The 18,744-nt window shown below is 45.3% G+C and overlaps 1 protein-coding gene across 1 annotated transcript in view; it reads left to right on the top strand.

Moving 5' to 3' along the window:
• Window positions 1-18,744, top strand: part of PKHD1L1 (PKHD1 like 1) — a 361,418-nt gene that overhangs the window by 158,782 nt on the left and 183,892 nt on the right. The window contains exons 32-33 of the mRNA XM_069622133.1: window positions 12,903-13,035; window positions 15,958-16,150. Coding sequence (XP_069478234.1) covers window positions 12,903-13,035; window positions 15,958-16,150 — 326 coding nt within the window. The remainder of the gene's footprint in view (window positions 1-12,902; window positions 13,036-15,957; window positions 16,151-18,744) is intronic.

An 18,744-nucleotide genomic window follows, 5' to 3' on the forward strand; every position in this document is an offset into this window, starting at 1 on the left:
AATTCTATTTGGTCCGGTTTTTGTTCAACCATGTGGCATGTGCAGTTTAAACTAACATGGTTGACACTATGTTTCAATTTTATTGGTCGGCTAGTCTGGGTCCTGAGGACCTGGTTTACACAATCTATGAGGGGAGACAACCTATGCAGGAAGTAATTCCCTAGTAAACAAGGTGTGCCCTCTGGAGTCACAACTATGACCGGGTGCTTCACCTTGTGTTGCCCAATTTTAATGTCCAAATTTGCAGTCCCCTCAACGGGAATTTCCTTCCCGTTGAAGTTCTGAAGTTGTCCAGGAAGAGGAGTGAGAGGAATTTGGTACTTCTCCCCCCTTCCCGAATTCAGTTGATCAAAGGCCCTTTTTGACAGAAGGGTAGGTTGGGATCCAGTGTCCACCAGTGCCAAAATTGTACATTGCCCATGTATTTGGACCGGGGCATACAATCATCCCTCCTTTCCTCAAGAGGGCAAAGATAATACACATTTTTGGTCAACTGGTGGGTTAGTTTCTTGGTTTTGGACACTGACAGAGAGGTGATTTGGGCTGGATTCTGTTTGTGATCTTGGGTATCTGCAGGAAAAAGGTGACAGCTATATATGGGGGACGTTTTGGGTTCCCCTGGTTCTGATTCTGGGCTGCCCCCCCTTTTTGGAGGCAGTCACCAGGATGAGTTTGAACCAGGGGATTTTCGTGCTGGTTATTCTGGGTACTGATGATGGGCGGTTGTAACTCGGTCCCCACATCTACCCAGTCTGGATTTGGATCTTTTGGGAACCATTTTTCTTTGGGAGGAGTTCGCCCATCCTTGAAGGAGAAGATCCTTTTCCCAGGATCCTCTGAGGACCCCTCTCCTTCAAACTGGATGATTTGTACCTCCGCCTCAAAATGGGTCTTTTTGGGCTTTTTATTTCTCCTACCCGCCCTCTGCTCCTTGGGTTGCAGACTTTCGGGGGCAGGAGATTTTAGTTCCAGTTCCTGGGTTTCCATGGGCTTTTCACAAGTGGGAAAGGAAGATTCCTCCAAGGCTTTCCACCCCCATTACCCTTGTGCCTCCTCCGTAGGAACCGGTGGATTGTCAGGTTCTTCTCCCGTCATTGTTCTGGAGCACCAGACCCTGGATTAGAGGAGTTCTGAGCCGCCATGTTCATTTGAGGGTTCTGTTGAGCCCTCAGCATGTGACCCAGATCCTGTGCCATGTTCTAGACCTGGCGCTCTAGTTGGGACACCCGCTCTGGCTGGTACGGGTTCCTCATGTCTCCCCTGGGTTGATCCCGGGAAGGGTAACTATCCCTTCTCACAAAATACCCCTGGTTAGGGAAGTTTGGGTACCCCTCCACCATTGGCCTCCCCTCTCCCGGATTGGGCTGTCTGGGCTCAGGAAAGTGGGGAAAGAAGGATGGGTTGTTTGGGGGTTGAAATTTGGTGGGTATCTGGGAAAGAAATTTGGTCCGGCATTTGGGGGATTACTGCCCTCCTGGGGAAAGTGAGGAGGGAAGTTCCCTGGGTTTCCTGCTGTCTGGTTGTATCTCCCCCCGGCCTCTTTGGGCTGGAGGAGTCCACACATAGCCCAGGATGGGTCTATTTCCCTTGTAACGTGGGCTGATGTAGTCAGGGGAGTTAGGGGTCCCATTTGTGGGGTTGCCTCCCTGGCTTCCTGTTTGTGATTTGTCCGAGGGCCTTCTGCATTTGGGATTGTTTGGATTCTGTGCAGGAAGGTTTTAGGCCCACCCATCTCCAGATCTAAAATGGGGGCAACCTTCACCTCCACCACCTTAGCAGCAGCAGGGTGTTGGTCTTTTTGGGGCTTTTGCTACTATTTTTATTTTCCAACAGCTTCTGCACCTCATAGATGCGCGTTGCTTGTTCAATGACCCAGTCTAGTGATCTTTTCTCGTGAATGTCCCTCACTTTCTGGGTCATAATATACTTAGGGAGAGCATGAAAGAAGGTGTTTACAAATTCTTTACTGTCAGTGCGCACCCTTCTAGTGGTCTGCACAAAAGGCGTGTTTTAATTCCTGAACAAATTCTTGTGGGGCCTGGTCTTCCCCACATTGTAAGTTGTAGGCTGCCTTGCGAGCCTCTTGAGGATTCCTGTGAATGGAAAAATGTTTCAGGATGGCCGCCCTATAGGTGGACCATCTGGAATGATTCTGATCCTCCAGCCCCGCAAAGAAGCTGGAGTACTCAGGAGAAAATGTCCACTTTACATATTGAATACAGCTTTGGATGTCCTTCAGATGGAAAGTTTCCATCATCTGTTCAAATAACTCAAGGTGCTCCCAAACCGAATATTTTGCATTCTTGTGGTAGGGCTTAATGACGCTCCTAATGGCTTTTATTTGTTTCAGGGGATCCTTGAGCAAAGCCCTCTTGACTTTGTTGGCTTTTTTAGTTCGGGTCACCCTGGTCCACTCATCCTCTGACTCAGAGCCACTGCTAGCAGAGGTGGCTGTCTGGTCTTCTAGGCTCTCCCGGATTCTGCAAGCTTGGGAATGGCTGGCAGAATGTGGGGACCTAGTTTCTTGGGACCTCTGGTGCTCAGAAGAGTCTGCGTACTCTTCCTTGCTCCCAGGATTGACTGAGTACCCCCCCCCCCACTGTCCTAGCTGGGAAGAGGTTTTTAGTATAATCTTAGGGGGCCTACTCTCTTGGGATGCCCCACCAAATTTCACTGCCTGATCTCTGGGTGAGTTATATTTCTGAGGATCTATTTCTATGATTCTCCCCTCATTGGAGTCTCCCTGATCAGAGAAGATGGCCCTAGCACTTGGGAACCTATACATAGATGCCCGCCCATGCATTTCTGGGAGGCGCTGACCTATTACCCCCATATTCCTTATTGGGTTGAAGTCTACCATCCCCATGGCCCTTGGCTCATGTGAGCCAGTGGACATGGGGGTGGCAGAGTCCATGGAATTGAAGAGATTGAGCTCTCTGATGCCAGGGTTCCTGAGGTTATGCTCAGGGGTTTCCCTCTCCCATCTGACCTCATCTCTCTCGGCCCCTTCTCCCTGTTGCCATGCAAGGACCTGACCCCTTTGTTCTACTATTCAGACCTTACTGGTCTCTATTAATTGTTCCTGCATGGCTACCTGTCTATGGAGCCTGTCATTTTTCTCACAGAGAGCCTCATTGTCTCTCTTTGATTCCTGCCTAATTTTAGAGTATTGGGCCAATTTTTGCTGCAGGAGTGTCACCTCCTGAGTCTGAACCTTACTGGCCTGGTCATTATTTGCCAGAGCATCTTCCACCCTCCTGGCATGCTCTAACAGTTTTTCACAGTCCCTTTTAAGCTCACCCAGTCCCTGAAGGGCCAGGTGATTTTCTTCCATCTTGTTTTTTAAATAACTGACTTCCTGGCCTAAGGTCTCCCTTTCCTGAATTAGAGTACCCCTCTGTGCAGCCAGGTTGTCCCTTTGTTTTTTTAATGCACCAGCATTCTGGCGCTCTTCATCAAGTTCCGTTTGAGTGTCAAGGTCTTTAAGAATTCATTTATTATTTGCTTCTTTTATCTCATCAATCTGATTTTCCATGGCGACTGTCTGCCCTGCGCAGACTCTATTATAGTTAATTTGCTGTTCTAGCTTTTGTTGGCTCTGTAGTAGAGAGTCCAATCTCTTCTGACACTCCTTTTGCAGTGTCAGTAATTTGGTGTCTTGCTCTATGTTCTCTTGCTGCAGGAGATCCAGATCTTCCTTTATTTTTATCAGGTGCTGTCTGGTTTCACTCTCTGATTCTTGGCTCTGTTGTAGCCTTTGCTCTGCAGAGTCCAGATCAGTTTGGGCCTTTTCAAGTGATTGTACTTGCCTTTTTCCCAGATCTAGGTTTTATTTCTCCAATGTGGAGATACAGGTAAGCCGCTATTTTGGCAATTTTACATTGCTCTTCTTTTACCTTTGGGCCATATACAGCTCACCATGTGTAATGGACCCTGACCCTGCCATATATCTAATTCTGTGGCAGTGGCTTGTTGCTTGATTTCCTGCAGCCAAACATTCTGATCCTGCTCAGCCCATTCACCCCTGACAAACAGTTTGTGCAGTAGGTGTTCTTTTGCCATATTAATTTCCACTGGGGTCGCCATTCCGGAAATATTAATTTCCTTCTGACTGATATCAGGGTTATCTTTACCTTTGCAAAACAGGCCAAACTCCTTTGAGTGTTTCTATTGAAGGGTGTTTTTACAGTGTAGCACAGTGTGGTAGCCCATCAAGGTGTATGTACCCCGTCAGTTAGCACGCTGTGTTAGACTGTCACAAGTGGTATGTCTAATTCAGGATCTCGTGACAAGCCCCCAATCTGTAAGTGATTTCAATCCGGCACTTCACCTAAGTCAAAGCCTAGCGTGTAATGCACAACTGAAATCTTTATTGATTTGTGTCTAAAATGACTTTTATTCTAAACGATGTACCACTCAAATCACGCCCCTCTCTTGGAACCCCCCACCCAACCCCCCCGGTCACACTGAACCAGGAATCAGGCTGGTTTGCAAAGTTAAAATATTTATTTATGTATTTACAAATTACACTATGTTTAATGGGCATACCATAATCACCAATGGGGTGATGCAACACTAGGCAATCTCTTTAATCACAAGGAGCAATAGTGAGCAAAACAATTCAGTACAGAAATAATACTTTTGTGTGTGTGTTCAAATCAAATGGCAGTGTAGTTACTAGTTCCCCCTGTACACCCCTCATCCCCCCAATAGACAATGTAAAGAGAGAGGAGAGAACAGTTTTCAGGAACGGCAAAATTCAAACAATATCTCAATCCCACTTTCCCGCCAGCAACACAAGAGAAAAACGGAATTGATTGGTAAGCTGTCAAAATGGTATTAAAGTTATCTGAGAATGGAATGTGCAAAAACACTAAATATGGTCTAAATTGCTGAATTTGTTTAAATTCCTATGGGAGCCACTTTAGATAGTTGCATACAAACTCTAGCAGTGATTTAATACTAAAAAGCAATGTGAAATCTTAAAACTGAGGTCGAGAGCAATCAAAAACTGTTTTACACATGGCAGAATTTCCCTAAAATGAAATTCACGGCAAACTTTTCAGTGCGCGATAAACGTGATTACTATAGGGATTTCATGGATGCAAATTAAAGCTGTGGATGTTAGCTACAATCAGACGTTGGAATTCTGATTCTACCACAAAAACTGAAGAAGGTATGGACGTTTTAGTGGAGGTCGTTTTTATGAGATGGGCGCAAGAATGGGGAAACAGGAATGTGCTTTTAAAAGACAAATGGGATTTCTTATACTAGATTATGACTATAGAAAAAGAGCATGCCACACATGAATCTCCACAATCCTGGCCAGGGACCCTTCACGTGGTGGATACTCACTTTCTTTCTGGGATTCAATTTATTTATTCACAACACTAATGATTTATGATTTTAGAAAACAAATGAGAGAAACTTAGGGCAAGAAAAGTTCTGACAATTCAAAAATACTCCTACCACTACCGGTTCTGAATACAAGAGAGGATGGGTTTAAGACAGGGATTAGTATGGACAGTACATGCGCTAGTGACACAGTCCTATCTATACATACTCACTAGATTATATTTTTACACGGACCCGTCAGGATTCTGGTCTGTCAAGATTTCTGGTCAGGGAAGGGAGTCTGGTTCTGGGATAGACAGCTGGGCACACCGGATTGGACTGAGTCTGTTCACGGCACAGCACAACTGGATTGGATCTTTTGGTTCTGGTAATAATTCTTTTCAGCAGGAAAGCAGTACAGCACAGCCCAGCTGTTTCTTTGATGTTCCCCTTAGATTTCTGTGTTTGGTTCTGGTATTTTAAGTTTAAGGCCTAGCTGAAAATGGTTCAGCTATATGATGGGCCTTTTTTGCTTTCCAAGTTTCTGGAGTCTGGAGCAAGGAAGTTGGACGGTTCTGCTTCAGGGTGCTCCGCCAGCAATCAATTAGTAGGTGAATCTGTGTGTCCCCTTTCAGTCCTGAGCTGTCTCTATTTATGCTTATGATAAAGGGGTGTGTGTTCTGGATTATCCTAAGTGCGCCCCTCTTGCTAGGGATTGGTCAGGGTCTTCTCTCTCCCTTGATAGGAGGAGAAAAACAGTGTGTCATCATGATGATGTGGTTTTACGAGGCCTAGAGTCCACCCCTCGCCTCTTGATCACAAAATCTACTTTTGGTACAATACATATTTACAAATGTGCAACCTCTATAACAATAGCATATATAGATTACATATTTTGTGTAGCAGATACTCCTCCAAACCCTGTCGCTATAAGATCTTGTGTCTGATTTTTACAGAATTTGGCCCTTTTTGTCCAGAACACAATGTCCAATTTCGGAGCAAATTTCCACAAATGTGTGCATAGAATATGGGCATAAGTGTATGAAGTTTCATGCTTCTATCCAAAATACATTTTGTGTAATACCACAATTTCTGCTGTTCCTTCCTAGAACATGTTAGAGTTCTGGCACCTTTTCACCCGTACATCCAGAAATCACATTAACAATGCTATTATTTCTATAATTTTCACAATTTTACGTAGTAAGTTATTGTATTAAAACAAAATGTTCTTTATGAATGTCCAGCCACAGATGGCTGTTTGTCTCTGCCTCCTTCTTCTCCCTGCAGCTCAGAAGCAGTCTCCTCCCAGTTCCTCCTGGGCCCAGGCCATTTTACGACCCTTCACACTTAGCTTTCCTTTGACTGGAGGAAGTCCATTGTCTTCTTCCCCTGCCAGACCAAATTCTTCCCCCACCCTATAATCATCACATAGGTGTGATTTCCCAGTGGAGAGAGATGCCTGGCCTCTGTGGGGGACGCTGTTATACTGGTTTGGTGGTTTTGAGTCAAGCTTCAATCCAAAAGTTTTTTCAGGTGCTTTTTTTCTTGGTTTAAAATAAACTTGTGATTTCAAACTTGCAGCTAGAACACTTATTCCAGGTTCTACACCATGGGATGAAACAGTTACCACCTAGGTTACTCTCAATAACAGGTCACTTAGATTTCAGACATTAGATTTCAGTTGTATAAGTTTACAGTTTTAATGCAGGCTTCTGACAACAGTCATTCAGGTGGCTGAGGGTACTGGGCCCAAATTTTGACAGATTCCACAGGCAGGCAACATTTGCTGTGGATGTTTTGATGACAAATTCAGCTTTTCAGGACCTTGTAATATCACAATGATTTCTTGAACTCAGTGAATTGTAGCATCCAGCAAGAATTCTGGATGTTTGAGGATGTTTAGTACCGGCATTCTGCAGTTTCAGCAACCAAGAAAAACAGATTTAAAAGCAAGATTTTGGATTTCTTTCAGCAGAGCACTGCTTTTCCCTCTGTGCTCCATTTTTACTTCTTGTGAAGCCCAGTGACATGTTTCAGGAGTGAGATTCTGTCCACCACTGACAACATGCATGGCAGATTTGGCAGCCATCTTTTTGTGTTGCAAAGCACGATTTCCATAGGTTTTGGTGCGCACAAGGGTTTTGCAGCCATTTTGATATTTCTGGCACCATCAGAGCACAGGGATGCCGCATGGTAGAGCAAAAGTGGGTCAATACATCCCACAGGTCAGAGTGGAAATATTGTTTCCTCAATATGATATGATTGGTTATTTATAACGTGCTTAATACCGAGAGGTTTCTAAGCGCGGACCGAGGGATCGAACTTGTGGTACTCGGTGTCGTCTCGCTTCCAAGGCGAGAACGTTGTCCATGAGCTATCCTCCAAAGACAGTTTGGATAATTTACTCAGAACAGATTTCAGGGCCATACGCCTATAGTATCGATGGCTGCCTCTGGTTCACAGTATCACAAGACAATGTTGTGGCTCAAACTAGGTAGCACGGTAAACATTAGCCGACTTTTGTTTTCCCAAGTCTACCTTGTATTTGATTTGGACATTGGTCTGTGAAGACAGAAATGTCTCAGATTCGTGTTAATATGATTTCCAGGGGACACAATTAGAGATACTGTCAACTAAGATGCAGATGACCTGGGTGCCAGCATCAAGATGAAAGATCTGGGCAGAAGTCGTGTTTTAAGATTTTCTGACTATAATATTATTAGCGCCCTTTGTCCGTAACACATACAGTTGGCATCATCGAGTGTAATCCTGCGTTGGTATTTGAACAAAGCCAAAATGTGTCCCGTTGAAAAAAATGCACCGAAGCAATGCAAATAATTTTTTGCCCCCGTGCAAATGCAACACAATATTACACGGTATCAGTGCAAACATTCTGTTATGCAGGCCCTGGCGTTTTATTGACAGTTCGGCAATGTCAGAATTGACGCTGCTCGCTCTGGGCATGTCAAACCCTTTAGTCTTCCACATTCTTGGGAGGATAGTTCAGGGGCAACATGCTTGCCTTGAAAGCAAGATGACACGGAGCAACACTGGTTTGATCCCCGGGTCCGCGCTTAGAAACCTCTGGGTATTAAGTGTGTTATAAATAACCTATCATATCATATCATGCTGGGATGCCAGAAACTGAAGGAGCTAGAAAGCCTCCTTAATTTTACTATATTTGTCCTCTTATATAACGTCTCACGCCAGATTCGTATTTCCGAGCGTCATACTAGCAGGTGTTGTTATTGCCCAATTTAATGGCCCCAATTTAGCAAACTTTGATGGATTAAGGCCTGAGTCGTCCCTGATGCAGGAGTCGAACCTGCGGATGCTTGCTTGCTCCCTGTCAGAAGAGAGCGTGTATCTCGTGATCTATCCCCCCGGACACAGTTCTCGTAATTCTGATTAAAGGAGCAGTCTTTCCACGTCTCACTAGCTCCTTCCACTAAGAAGGCATACACAGAATAAGTACCTTGAGGAGCCCACGTTCTCCTTAGCACCACCCAGCCTCTCTGCCATCCATGAATGGACCAATGGCTCCTCACCACCCCTATAATGGGGACAAAGCGCAACCAATCAATTTAATTATTTTGACAAATTGAATATGATCAGTATTAAGGTTCAAGTATCAAGAACAATTGCTTCTAATTAGAGTGTTATACAAGACCATATCCCCCACTTATGCATCACAGCAAAAACAAGACACTTTACCAGCAATAAAGTCACGCTCTTACACCAGTACGTCTGAACGTGTCAGCATGACTCTAATGTGCATCTGTCAGGCGCTGCAACACCTAGGGCTGAATCACTTAAATGCAAGTGTCAGGCAATTTTGCAAAAGCATATTTGCACTTACAAAATACGTAAAACATCTTATTTTTTCACTGGTGAAAACCACATTTTTGCGCTTACCTGCCAGACAAAATGTAATTTTGCACTGGTCAGTCAATCCCAAAGTCATTGCAGAGTGTCCCATCAGGTGTGCACAATTGCCTGATGCACTGGCACTGTCCGTGATCTAATCCCTACACCAGTAAGGTTGCCTGTTTTACAGACTATCTTGTGTCGCGTTCAGTCTGCTATCTCCTGCCACACCACACTTCACCCAGCTTTATTGTGAATTAAATAAATGTAACAGCTAAGCTTCACTTAAACAAATGTAATAGCGCCTCCAGATGTACCCTCTGTGTTCACTCTTGTCCCCTATAGATCGGTTCACGTTTATTGGTTCTCTGGCAATGCCATGAGTGCTTGCCTTCCATCCACTTCAGGAAAGGTTTCACTGAGGCCTCCTCTGCATGCATTCGTTAATGGCTCTGCCGTTGGGTGTTTCCCCCCTCCACACCTCTCCCCCGTCCCCACTCCGAAGGAGGCTCTAACTTATTTCATGCCTCCACCTTGTAGTTACATAATTGGGTAATGACAGGGTTTCAAAATTAATATGATCTACTTTCCACATTTCTGGGACGATGACACATTGTTTGTTTATTTATTTGTCAAGCGCACCGAACCCTTAGGTATCTTCACACTTATCTTCACACTTTTATCCACCGTTCATCGAGAGCACCTTTGTGTGTTATTGACATGCGATGATTTTTGCAAAGAGATTTGCAAAATTAATAAGGAGATCTAAAACTCATAACCCCAAAAGGGATGTCCCAGTTTCAAGTCATTATTGCACATATGTATTCTTTATTTAGCTGTGGTTCACGATGACCCCACATGCACAAAATCAATTCAAAATCCCTGGTGTACCAGGGGGCGGGGGGTGGCGTGGGGAAGAGAAGGACGAGGTCAGGATAAAGGAAAAGGATCATAGTCAGACATTCAAAATCCATTGACATAAACAAATCCGCCTCTGTTTTAGGGCGGGGCCTTGTGTCAGGGTAAAGGGATAAGAGATCCAATGACCAATGACACCTTTAAGTTCTCTCTGATGCAGTTCACATTTCGGTTGAGTTCTTCAATGGATCCAGGCGGCGTCGGAGTAATGCTGACATTAATTCAGGGGGGCTTTCAGGAAGGGGAAGGTCTTTAGAAGATTTTGGAATTCAAGGTGGCTACCAACCTCAGTGCCTGTGTGTCAGAATCGGAAACTACCACCCCCGAAAGCTCCTCACCTGACTCCTTAGAGGAATCCTCCTGGGTAGATGTCTTTGGTCTTCTTCTCCCCTCCTTCTTGATCTCCTGCGGGTCTTCGTCCGTCTTGGTGCTCTTCCTTCCATTTTTTTCTTTCTTGCGCTCGTAGAGATAGGGACGAGCTCCGCTTGAGGCCACCCTGACAGTGGTAGGAACAAGCTGTCAGGTGGATCCAGGGGAGCCAGTCCCGTACCGCCAGGGAAAAAGCCAGTGACGGCAGAAAAAACCCTGTTAGATGGCGAGTCCTTGCTGGCAGGGAGTGTGTCGGAAGTGGAGGAGGCCGGTGAATGGCATACAGTAACAGTACTTGAATCCAAGTATTTCTGGACGAGGTAGACTGATGACGAAAAGGATTGGAAGAGAGTCCACTGTGATCCAAGGAAGGCAAAGCGGAGGCTGCACACGAGCAGTCAGGAGGGAAGGTAAGGCTATAAGGCAGGTAAGAGAGAGAGAGGGAGAGAGAGAGCACTGAGAGAGAGTGGAGAATGAGAGAGCGAACAGAAGCGGCCGCGAGCAAGGAGGAGAGAGAGAGAGAAATAGTAAGGGAGAGCGAGCGGGAGCAAAAGCGGATGAACAAGTGTAAGGGATCAAGCGCCAAAGAGAGAGAGAGAGAGCAAGCCGGAGAGAAATAGCGAAGGGGCGCGAAGGATAGCTTTACAGTACAGAACCCCGTACAAAAGGAAAGAGCCGAGAAACAGGGAAAGCAGAAGCGGGCTGAGTACTAGGTAGAAAAGTTTCAAAAGACCAAGCTCACGGAGCGGCACTGCAGGCGAAGTTAGCGAAAGGCTGACAATGCGAGTTGCAACGCACAGCGTTGTGGGCGTGGCTACCTTTTAAAGGAAAAGAACCAAATAGACTAGAACGGTAAGGACCGCAAGGTGCCTAAGTAAGCCTCCATCTTTTCCACAGTGTCCAGGGTCGCGTTGTGACACTGTGGTAGATTGTTCCAAAATTTAGGCCTGATCCATGAAAACCATCTTCCTACGTTTGATGGCAGGAAGAGGCGTTGCTGGGACGGGGGGGGCTGAGGAGGCTATAGCCCTGGGTCTTTTCTTTGTAGCCCCGGATAGAAGCTCAGGGGTTACAACTAAAAAGGCTAGCTAGCCCCAGTCCTGACAGTCCCAAAACTAGCATAGCCCCGGATCATTTCCAGACCTAGCAACACCCCTGAAGGCAGGTTCCTTATTTGAAGGCATTGTATTGGGCATGCCTCTAGATATTTGAGGCCATTTTCTGTATGACTTACATAGGAAGCCATTCCTGCTGTGAGATCACTCCAGTGGAATGTGAAAGTCATATTTGACAGGTGTGATCTCACAGCAGAAGAATACAACATGTTCTCTGCTTCCCTCGTCTCTCATACTGTGGAGAGGTCAGTAGGATGATGATTTAGAGAGTTGGAGGAGGGTTTCAAGTCACCACAGGGCCTCATTACCATACATTCGCAACATTTGTGCATGCATGCGTGCCAGTGCAAACACATCTTCACTGCATTTGCACTAGTCCTAATGCTATTGCACCTGCACAAACACTGTTGGAGTGCAAACGCCTTGCATTTACATCGCTGCAAATGGATGGGGAGGATGCCCCAGGCATGCTTTTTTGACCCAGGTTGTCTATCCATCCCGACTCCCCGTACTACTGGTCTGCGGGGAAAGTGCAGGGGGTTCAAAAGAAGCATTGAGGGGCCATAACTTAAAAGTGAACGCTCGACCTATCAGCAACAGGCCTGTTTTCACCGTGGCTACCGAGAGGCTATCAGATGTCCCACAGAGCCCCTCAGTGTACTACGCCTCGGTCCCATTGGTGATAGTTACTCTCCCACAATCTTATATGGGATGGCAGCCTGTATACAGAGGTACACTCGAGCATCTACAAACTATTCCATCGGTTCTGACACTTCCTGTGCATTACCTTTTAGCAACCATAGAATAAAGTATATTATTCACTACTGCACACTAGGAGTTGTTTATGTGACTGTTACCGTCTCTAAGGCAAAACATTCCTAAGTATACACAAGACCTGTGAAAGCACCAAGGATCTGCAACCTCTGCCTCGCCAGAGTTTTTGGGCACACTTCCCATCAGCCCAATTGAGTGTACTCCTTGCTGAGGGATTAGGGCAGTTGAAGTCTAAAACATCCGCAGGTTGCAGAACCCTGCAACAGCTCTCAAACCTGAGGTTTGATGATCTTTCTTTGAAGCAAAGGCTCTCCATTGGTGATTACAGGCTGAACCAAAAAAAAAGGGATGCTTGCATTAACAAATGCAGCACTCACAATATACATACTATTTGACCTATATGCAGAATACTCGCAGTTGGATACTTTCCTGCACTATGCAGTATTCCACTGCCATGTGTCTATGCCTTATTGCCTGTCCTTTGTAAAAGTACATTATTATTATTATTTTTTTTTTATTTTGCAGGGATTTTCAGGATTTGCTGATGCCGTTGTTTCCACCAACGGGCGGAATGCTACTTTGAACGGCTGTTTTCATTACACGTCAACACATACCCCAACAATTACATCGGTCACCCCACTAACAAGCAGTGTGTTAGGTAAGAGTTTCTTCCAATACAAGCACCTGTGCAGCATGTACGGCCAGATGTGGCCTTGAGTCCGAAAATGTAGGAATGCAGCGAACATTCATGGGGTGGTGTGCCCCCTCAACCCCTCCCCCCCACCATAATCCCGGAAATCGTAAATGTCATTGTAAGATCCTCAAATGTTTTGAAATCTTGATAATTGCAAAGCACTTCCTTGGGGGCAAGAACTGTAGTCCCTCATATAAGGAGATCAAGGCCAGGAGAAATTAGGCTCAGGGGAGACAGCACATTTCTCTGAACACTGTGCCGTGTCCAGGTAACACAGTCTCCAGGTTCGGGGGCCAGTGGGTAGGTGGTCATAAAAGTAACGAAAAGGGAAGTCCTGGCATAATATCGGTCCTGTTACGCATTGAGTCAAGGGATAACCCCTCGGCTTCTTGCTTTATCAGCATAAGCTGCTAGGAACGGTCTTTTCTATAGTATTTCTTTGTGCAACTATGGATCATATCTAAAAGGAGCACCACATTTTCACCATCACAACTTTCGCGTTATAATCATCCGTTCCTGGAATCCTTAAGTGTGATCCTCGTAGTCCATCCTCACCCTCAATATCCATCACTAGAGTTCAGTTTGCACAGGTTAGATCTAATCCCGTCGCCCACCACAGACAGACATATCTACAGCCTCAAAGCAGGAGAGTCCATATCACTGTCAAGTCTTATCCTCAGCTGTGTGCCATTCACACCGGTCAAAAAGGAGTGGAATCCCCCGTGAGAAATGCAAGTCATCAAAGGTAGATGTTAAAAAGGGTAAACTGCCTCCCCTGCTGTCCTATGACACAGATTTTGATCAGCACGAACAGGGCCGGGAGGATAGCTCAGGGGCAATGCGTTTGTCTTGGAAGCAAGACAGCGCAGAGCAACACGAGTTCAAATCCCAGTCCTCGTACTTAGAGACTGGTCTCTGGTATAAAGCGGTGCAATAAAATATGAATTAATTAATTAAAATATTAGAGTGACATCTTCTGAGATCAATCAGCCCGAAAGGAACAAAACTGGCACATGGTTTGCCCTCAATGTCTACCATAATTGACCAAGGTGCCATGATTGCTTGTTGCGGGTATCAAATGCCATTGACAGTTCAAGCAAGCTTACGGTGCTGGCACCAATTGAATACACACCCTGTCTCACCCTGAATACACAGCACTATGGCACGGACTCCATTCCCTTCTCTGGTTGGCACAAATCAAGCTAGGAGTTGATGAAAATGTCAGTAATACTTGATAAAGCTCGATATTTGGATGGTGTCCAGCCTTTTCCAAGATATTTGCTGAATAACGCATGCTTGATATCATCCAATAACTGGCTGACGTCTATGAGGTTTGAAGGTGGTTTTGCAGGAAGGAGTTAAGTTAGAGGTGAAACTCCCCCCATTTGGCATGAGCGTTCCAGTGTGAGGCTGTGAAAAAAGCAGGGGTCTACACATATTACACATACACTCATCCATTTGGAAAAGTTGGATCTTGGCCACATGGCCACATTGGCCTTTTTCTGCATCATTTCTTAATCATTTTTGTATGGGGGTGGGCCACTCATGCCCCCTCCCATTAGCCTAGAAAACCATTATGGATATTCACTTAACCCACCCTAAACAAATGCTGCGACCATGAAAAACATGTCAAAGCAGCTAATCACCAAATGCTAGGAAATTAGGTGGGCGGGTTCAGTGAATTTATCTAGATGAAAAGGGTGCTTATTTTTCAACTTAAATGATCACATCGTGAATAGCCCAATCATGTTAATGTTAAATGTTAAAAGTATTTATACCGCGCACCGTTACCAACACAATTGGTCCACAGGCACTCAGGCGGATCTGTAAACAAGAAGGCGGACGGGTTAGGTTAGTCGGGTGAAGACGGAGTAGGAAAGTGAGAGAAGTGGTGTGCTGTTGGCAGCTTCAGTTCGGTTTCCACCGTGTGCTGAGTTCTGGTGTGAGTATTGGACCGTTGCGAGACCGCGTGTGCTGTTGGTGTAGTTTATGTGTTGATTGTTTGTTGTTATTGCAGTGTGGTGAAGTGAGTGCGTTTTGCTGCGCGAGAAATGGTTGTGTGGAATTTCGTGTGAATTAGGCATGCAGAGATTTACGGTAGTTAAGCTTAATTGCCACTTTCCTTTCTTGTCCATCTAATTGTTGTGAGTGATGCTGTGGCACGATCCCGGCTGTGTTGTATTTGAACTTAGTGTAATGGGACGGGGTGTGTGTGTCTAGTCCCCCCCTCTGGTATTGGTGCTGTACATTAGCATTTCCCTACTCCCTTGCTATCTATTTCTGTCGGTGGTCTGTTGGTGCTTGAGTGCAATTCTGAGTAAATCATGTTGCAATCATTTGTTGTGGGCTGCACTGCTAGTTTACCAATTGTTTTATATAGGAGTTATTTGAACCCAAACCTCGACAAGCAGCACTGACAAATCAAAACAATTGGGTGACAGTTAAATCACCAAGTTATGCAGCCGTTTCGAAAATTGGCAAGCAAAAGCAAATGCAAACAGTGTAAAGATGGAGACCTGAAATGTGCCCATTTTGATGAGAGCCCTTTTGCGAAATGGCAGCCACAAAGGAACTTCTCCTGACTGCATCATACAATATGAGCGAGGAGGCAGCATTACTGTGGGGGGCGGGGGAGGGGCAGAAGCACAATGCACTATTTCACTCCCATTGGTCTTAGTCCTAGTTGCTGTCACCGCTGGCTTGCTCGCTCCGCCTACTTTGCATGCGTAAGCAATTGTGTTGGGAAAATAGGGTTATGTATAGCGTTGCCGGCTGGTCTATCACTGGTTGCTGGCTTTTCGTGGCAGGTAATGCCAAGGCAACGACAGTCATGTGCTCCAGCATATAAATTAATTGTTGTAACTGAGGTTTTTGGTGATATTTTAGGAAACACAACCCTTACACTGAGCGGGTCCAACTTTGGGAGTAAACTCGTTTCCAGTGAAGTATGGATTGGACCGGGTTTGTGTTCGATCATTCAACGGAACTCCTCACATATCAGCTGCCGACTGCCCAGCCTCACACCTGGGGTGTACCCTGTCCAGCTGTATGTTGGAAACATGGGTCTTGCTTCCATCAGGTAAGGAGAGTGATATCAGGACACCGATTTTCTTCCACTTGAATTGTCGCGATTGCTTTCATACTTACTGTGTATGCCGTTGGCTGTTTTCGTAACAAAAGCAGCAATGACACGTATGATGGTGTACCTGAGAACACAAGTGCTTTGTTTGCCTTTGTTTGATGTTCTGTTAACGGAAGGCAGTGACTGTAGAATTAGGCCATATGTCCCAGTGCTGTAGAACGTAACTTAAGAATACATTAATAAACGTTTCTGTGTATTGTATGAACACATTTATAAACTGCTGCTCACACGATGCAAGTAAAATTCGGTCAATCCACATAAGCACATGGCATTTCGAATAAACTGATGTCTGGTGAGGTTGCCACTGTGTTATGCATGGATCAATACGTGCATGGCATGCACTCGATGCGACTCATATACTTGCCTGATGTCTTCCACACCATGAAGTGTGTCTTTGCCAGTCCTGTACTCGTTCTTGATTTTACTCATATGCATGCCTGATGTAGCCCCTCACACCATGAGGTGTGGCTTTGTCAGTCCTGTACTCGCACCTGATTTGACTCATATGCATGCCTGATGTAGCCCCTCACACCATGAGGCGTGGCTTTGCCAGTCCTGTTCTCTCACCTGATTTGACTCATATGCGTGCCTGATGTAGCCCCCCGCACCATGAGGTGTGTCTTTGCCAGTCCTGTGCTCACACCTACTGTGTAGCCATATACGTATTAATGCACAGCACTTTCTGTAACTAGTGTCTAGGTGCCTCTGTGCTTTGTGCGCTGTAATAAATTTGAAAATAAATTACAATAAAATAAACAAATAAAGCAGTAATAGATAGAAATTAGATTCTTTTCATGTAGCACGTTATACTTGAGTCCTACCTCTTTTATGCTCCATGATATTCAGTGTTTTTGTGTCTCAACTCGATGGAACTTTATCGGCTTCAGGAAAATGATAGACTGGCCTTGCCGAGTTTTGAAACTGAGTTCAGTTTACACATAAAAAGATCGTAATTCCTGCAGAACAGAACTGGATCTAACTGCTCATTGAGAAGGTGTAACCTATAAGCAATTACCCGCTCAAGTAGACACAGGGAACGCAGACTGTAGATCTGCAATTCGCTTGGCCCAGTAAAGCATTAGGACTGTTACCACTAGAAATGGCCATTGATCAAAGTGAGTGGGAACGGTCGGTAGCGGTTTTGACACTCCTTTTATTTTTTTTCTGTTTACCATTCCTCTAGTTTTTACAATCATATTCACCATTCTGTACAGAGGATTTGTCCATTCGTGTCCTTGTGCAAGTGTAAAGTTGTAATAGAAACCTTAGTTACTAGTCACTTTGACTACTGCAATGCCCAGGCGCAACACTTTGTCACACCTACCCTTTCCACTGCCGAGACCACAGTTCCACTACTTTTTTTGGTAGACTTCTACCACTGGAATTGGCCACTTCCCTTCCCTGCCCCCGCCATGCCTAGACCTAAGCACTCAACACCCCAAAGCATCGGGAAGCTAATAACAAGATAGCAAGATTGGGAAATGGCAACATTTAACTTTCATATAGTTAAGCCATAGAAATACGCCCATGCTTGGTGGAACAGAATTTACTCCACACTACACCGAGAAGTTTCTGGAGAACCTGAGCACCAAGCCTCTAGAATAGGGAGCACAAGTTATCTCGGCAGGCACAGTACCTCTTCCAACTGCACAGATACTCACATGCCTACCAACATGCTGACTCTCTCCTCTGCTCCAAAAAAACAATTAGAATGCAACTATGCCCCAGGATTAACTTTGGCCTAACTGCCCACATCTATACACCACCATGCACCCCTCCATGATCTTTAGAACGCAGCTATACCCCACGAAAATAATCGGCCTATCTGCACACATAATCTCATATACAAACAATACCTCTGCTAGAATGCAGCTATCCAAGACAATATGGCCTAGCTGCACACATACTACTGATCTCACACAACCTTTACACCACTATTAGCATACCCACCACAACATTTCGGCCTAGCTGTACACATACTGAGTACACACACGCACTACTTACCACTCTATTTTTCTGCTGACCTGGACTACGGCCACAGCATGAAGAGATCATTCAGATGGAGAAAGTCTCTATACAAATGTCCAATAACATAACAGATTTATGAAGCAGACCCTGAACTGAACTGAGCTATATTACTAGTGTATCACTCATATGATAAACATGAAGTAAAATATTTACTATTTAGCAAACGCTATTGGCTGATAAAACGTCCAGGTTTAAGGACACTGAAAGAACTTTTCAACAGGGCTACATTGTTTGATATAACTAGTTTTAAGATATTGAATGAATATTAGTACCCAGCGAGAGTCAAGCAGAATGCAACACGCATTCTGATTGGCTCTCGCCGGGTCGTTACCCGGCCGAGAATCCTTTGATTCTCAGCCGGGATTCCAGCCGCCTTGTCCTTGGCGGGGGGCGTGGCAGCCTCTCAGCCAATGAGGAGGCTCGAAGAGGAGCCATCCCCGCTCCGGCCCTCCCCATGGCTGAGAGGCTGCCTTCGCCCCCTGCCGGGGACTCAGGTAAGGCTT

This window comes from Ambystoma mexicanum, chromosome 5q (assembly GCF_040938575.1).
Source record: "Ambystoma mexicanum isolate Mex_15411 chromosome 5q, UKY_AmexF1_1, whole genome shotgun sequence".
In the NCBI taxonomy this organism is placed as follows: Eukaryota; Metazoa; Chordata; class Amphibia; order Caudata; family Ambystomatidae; genus Ambystoma; species Ambystoma mexicanum.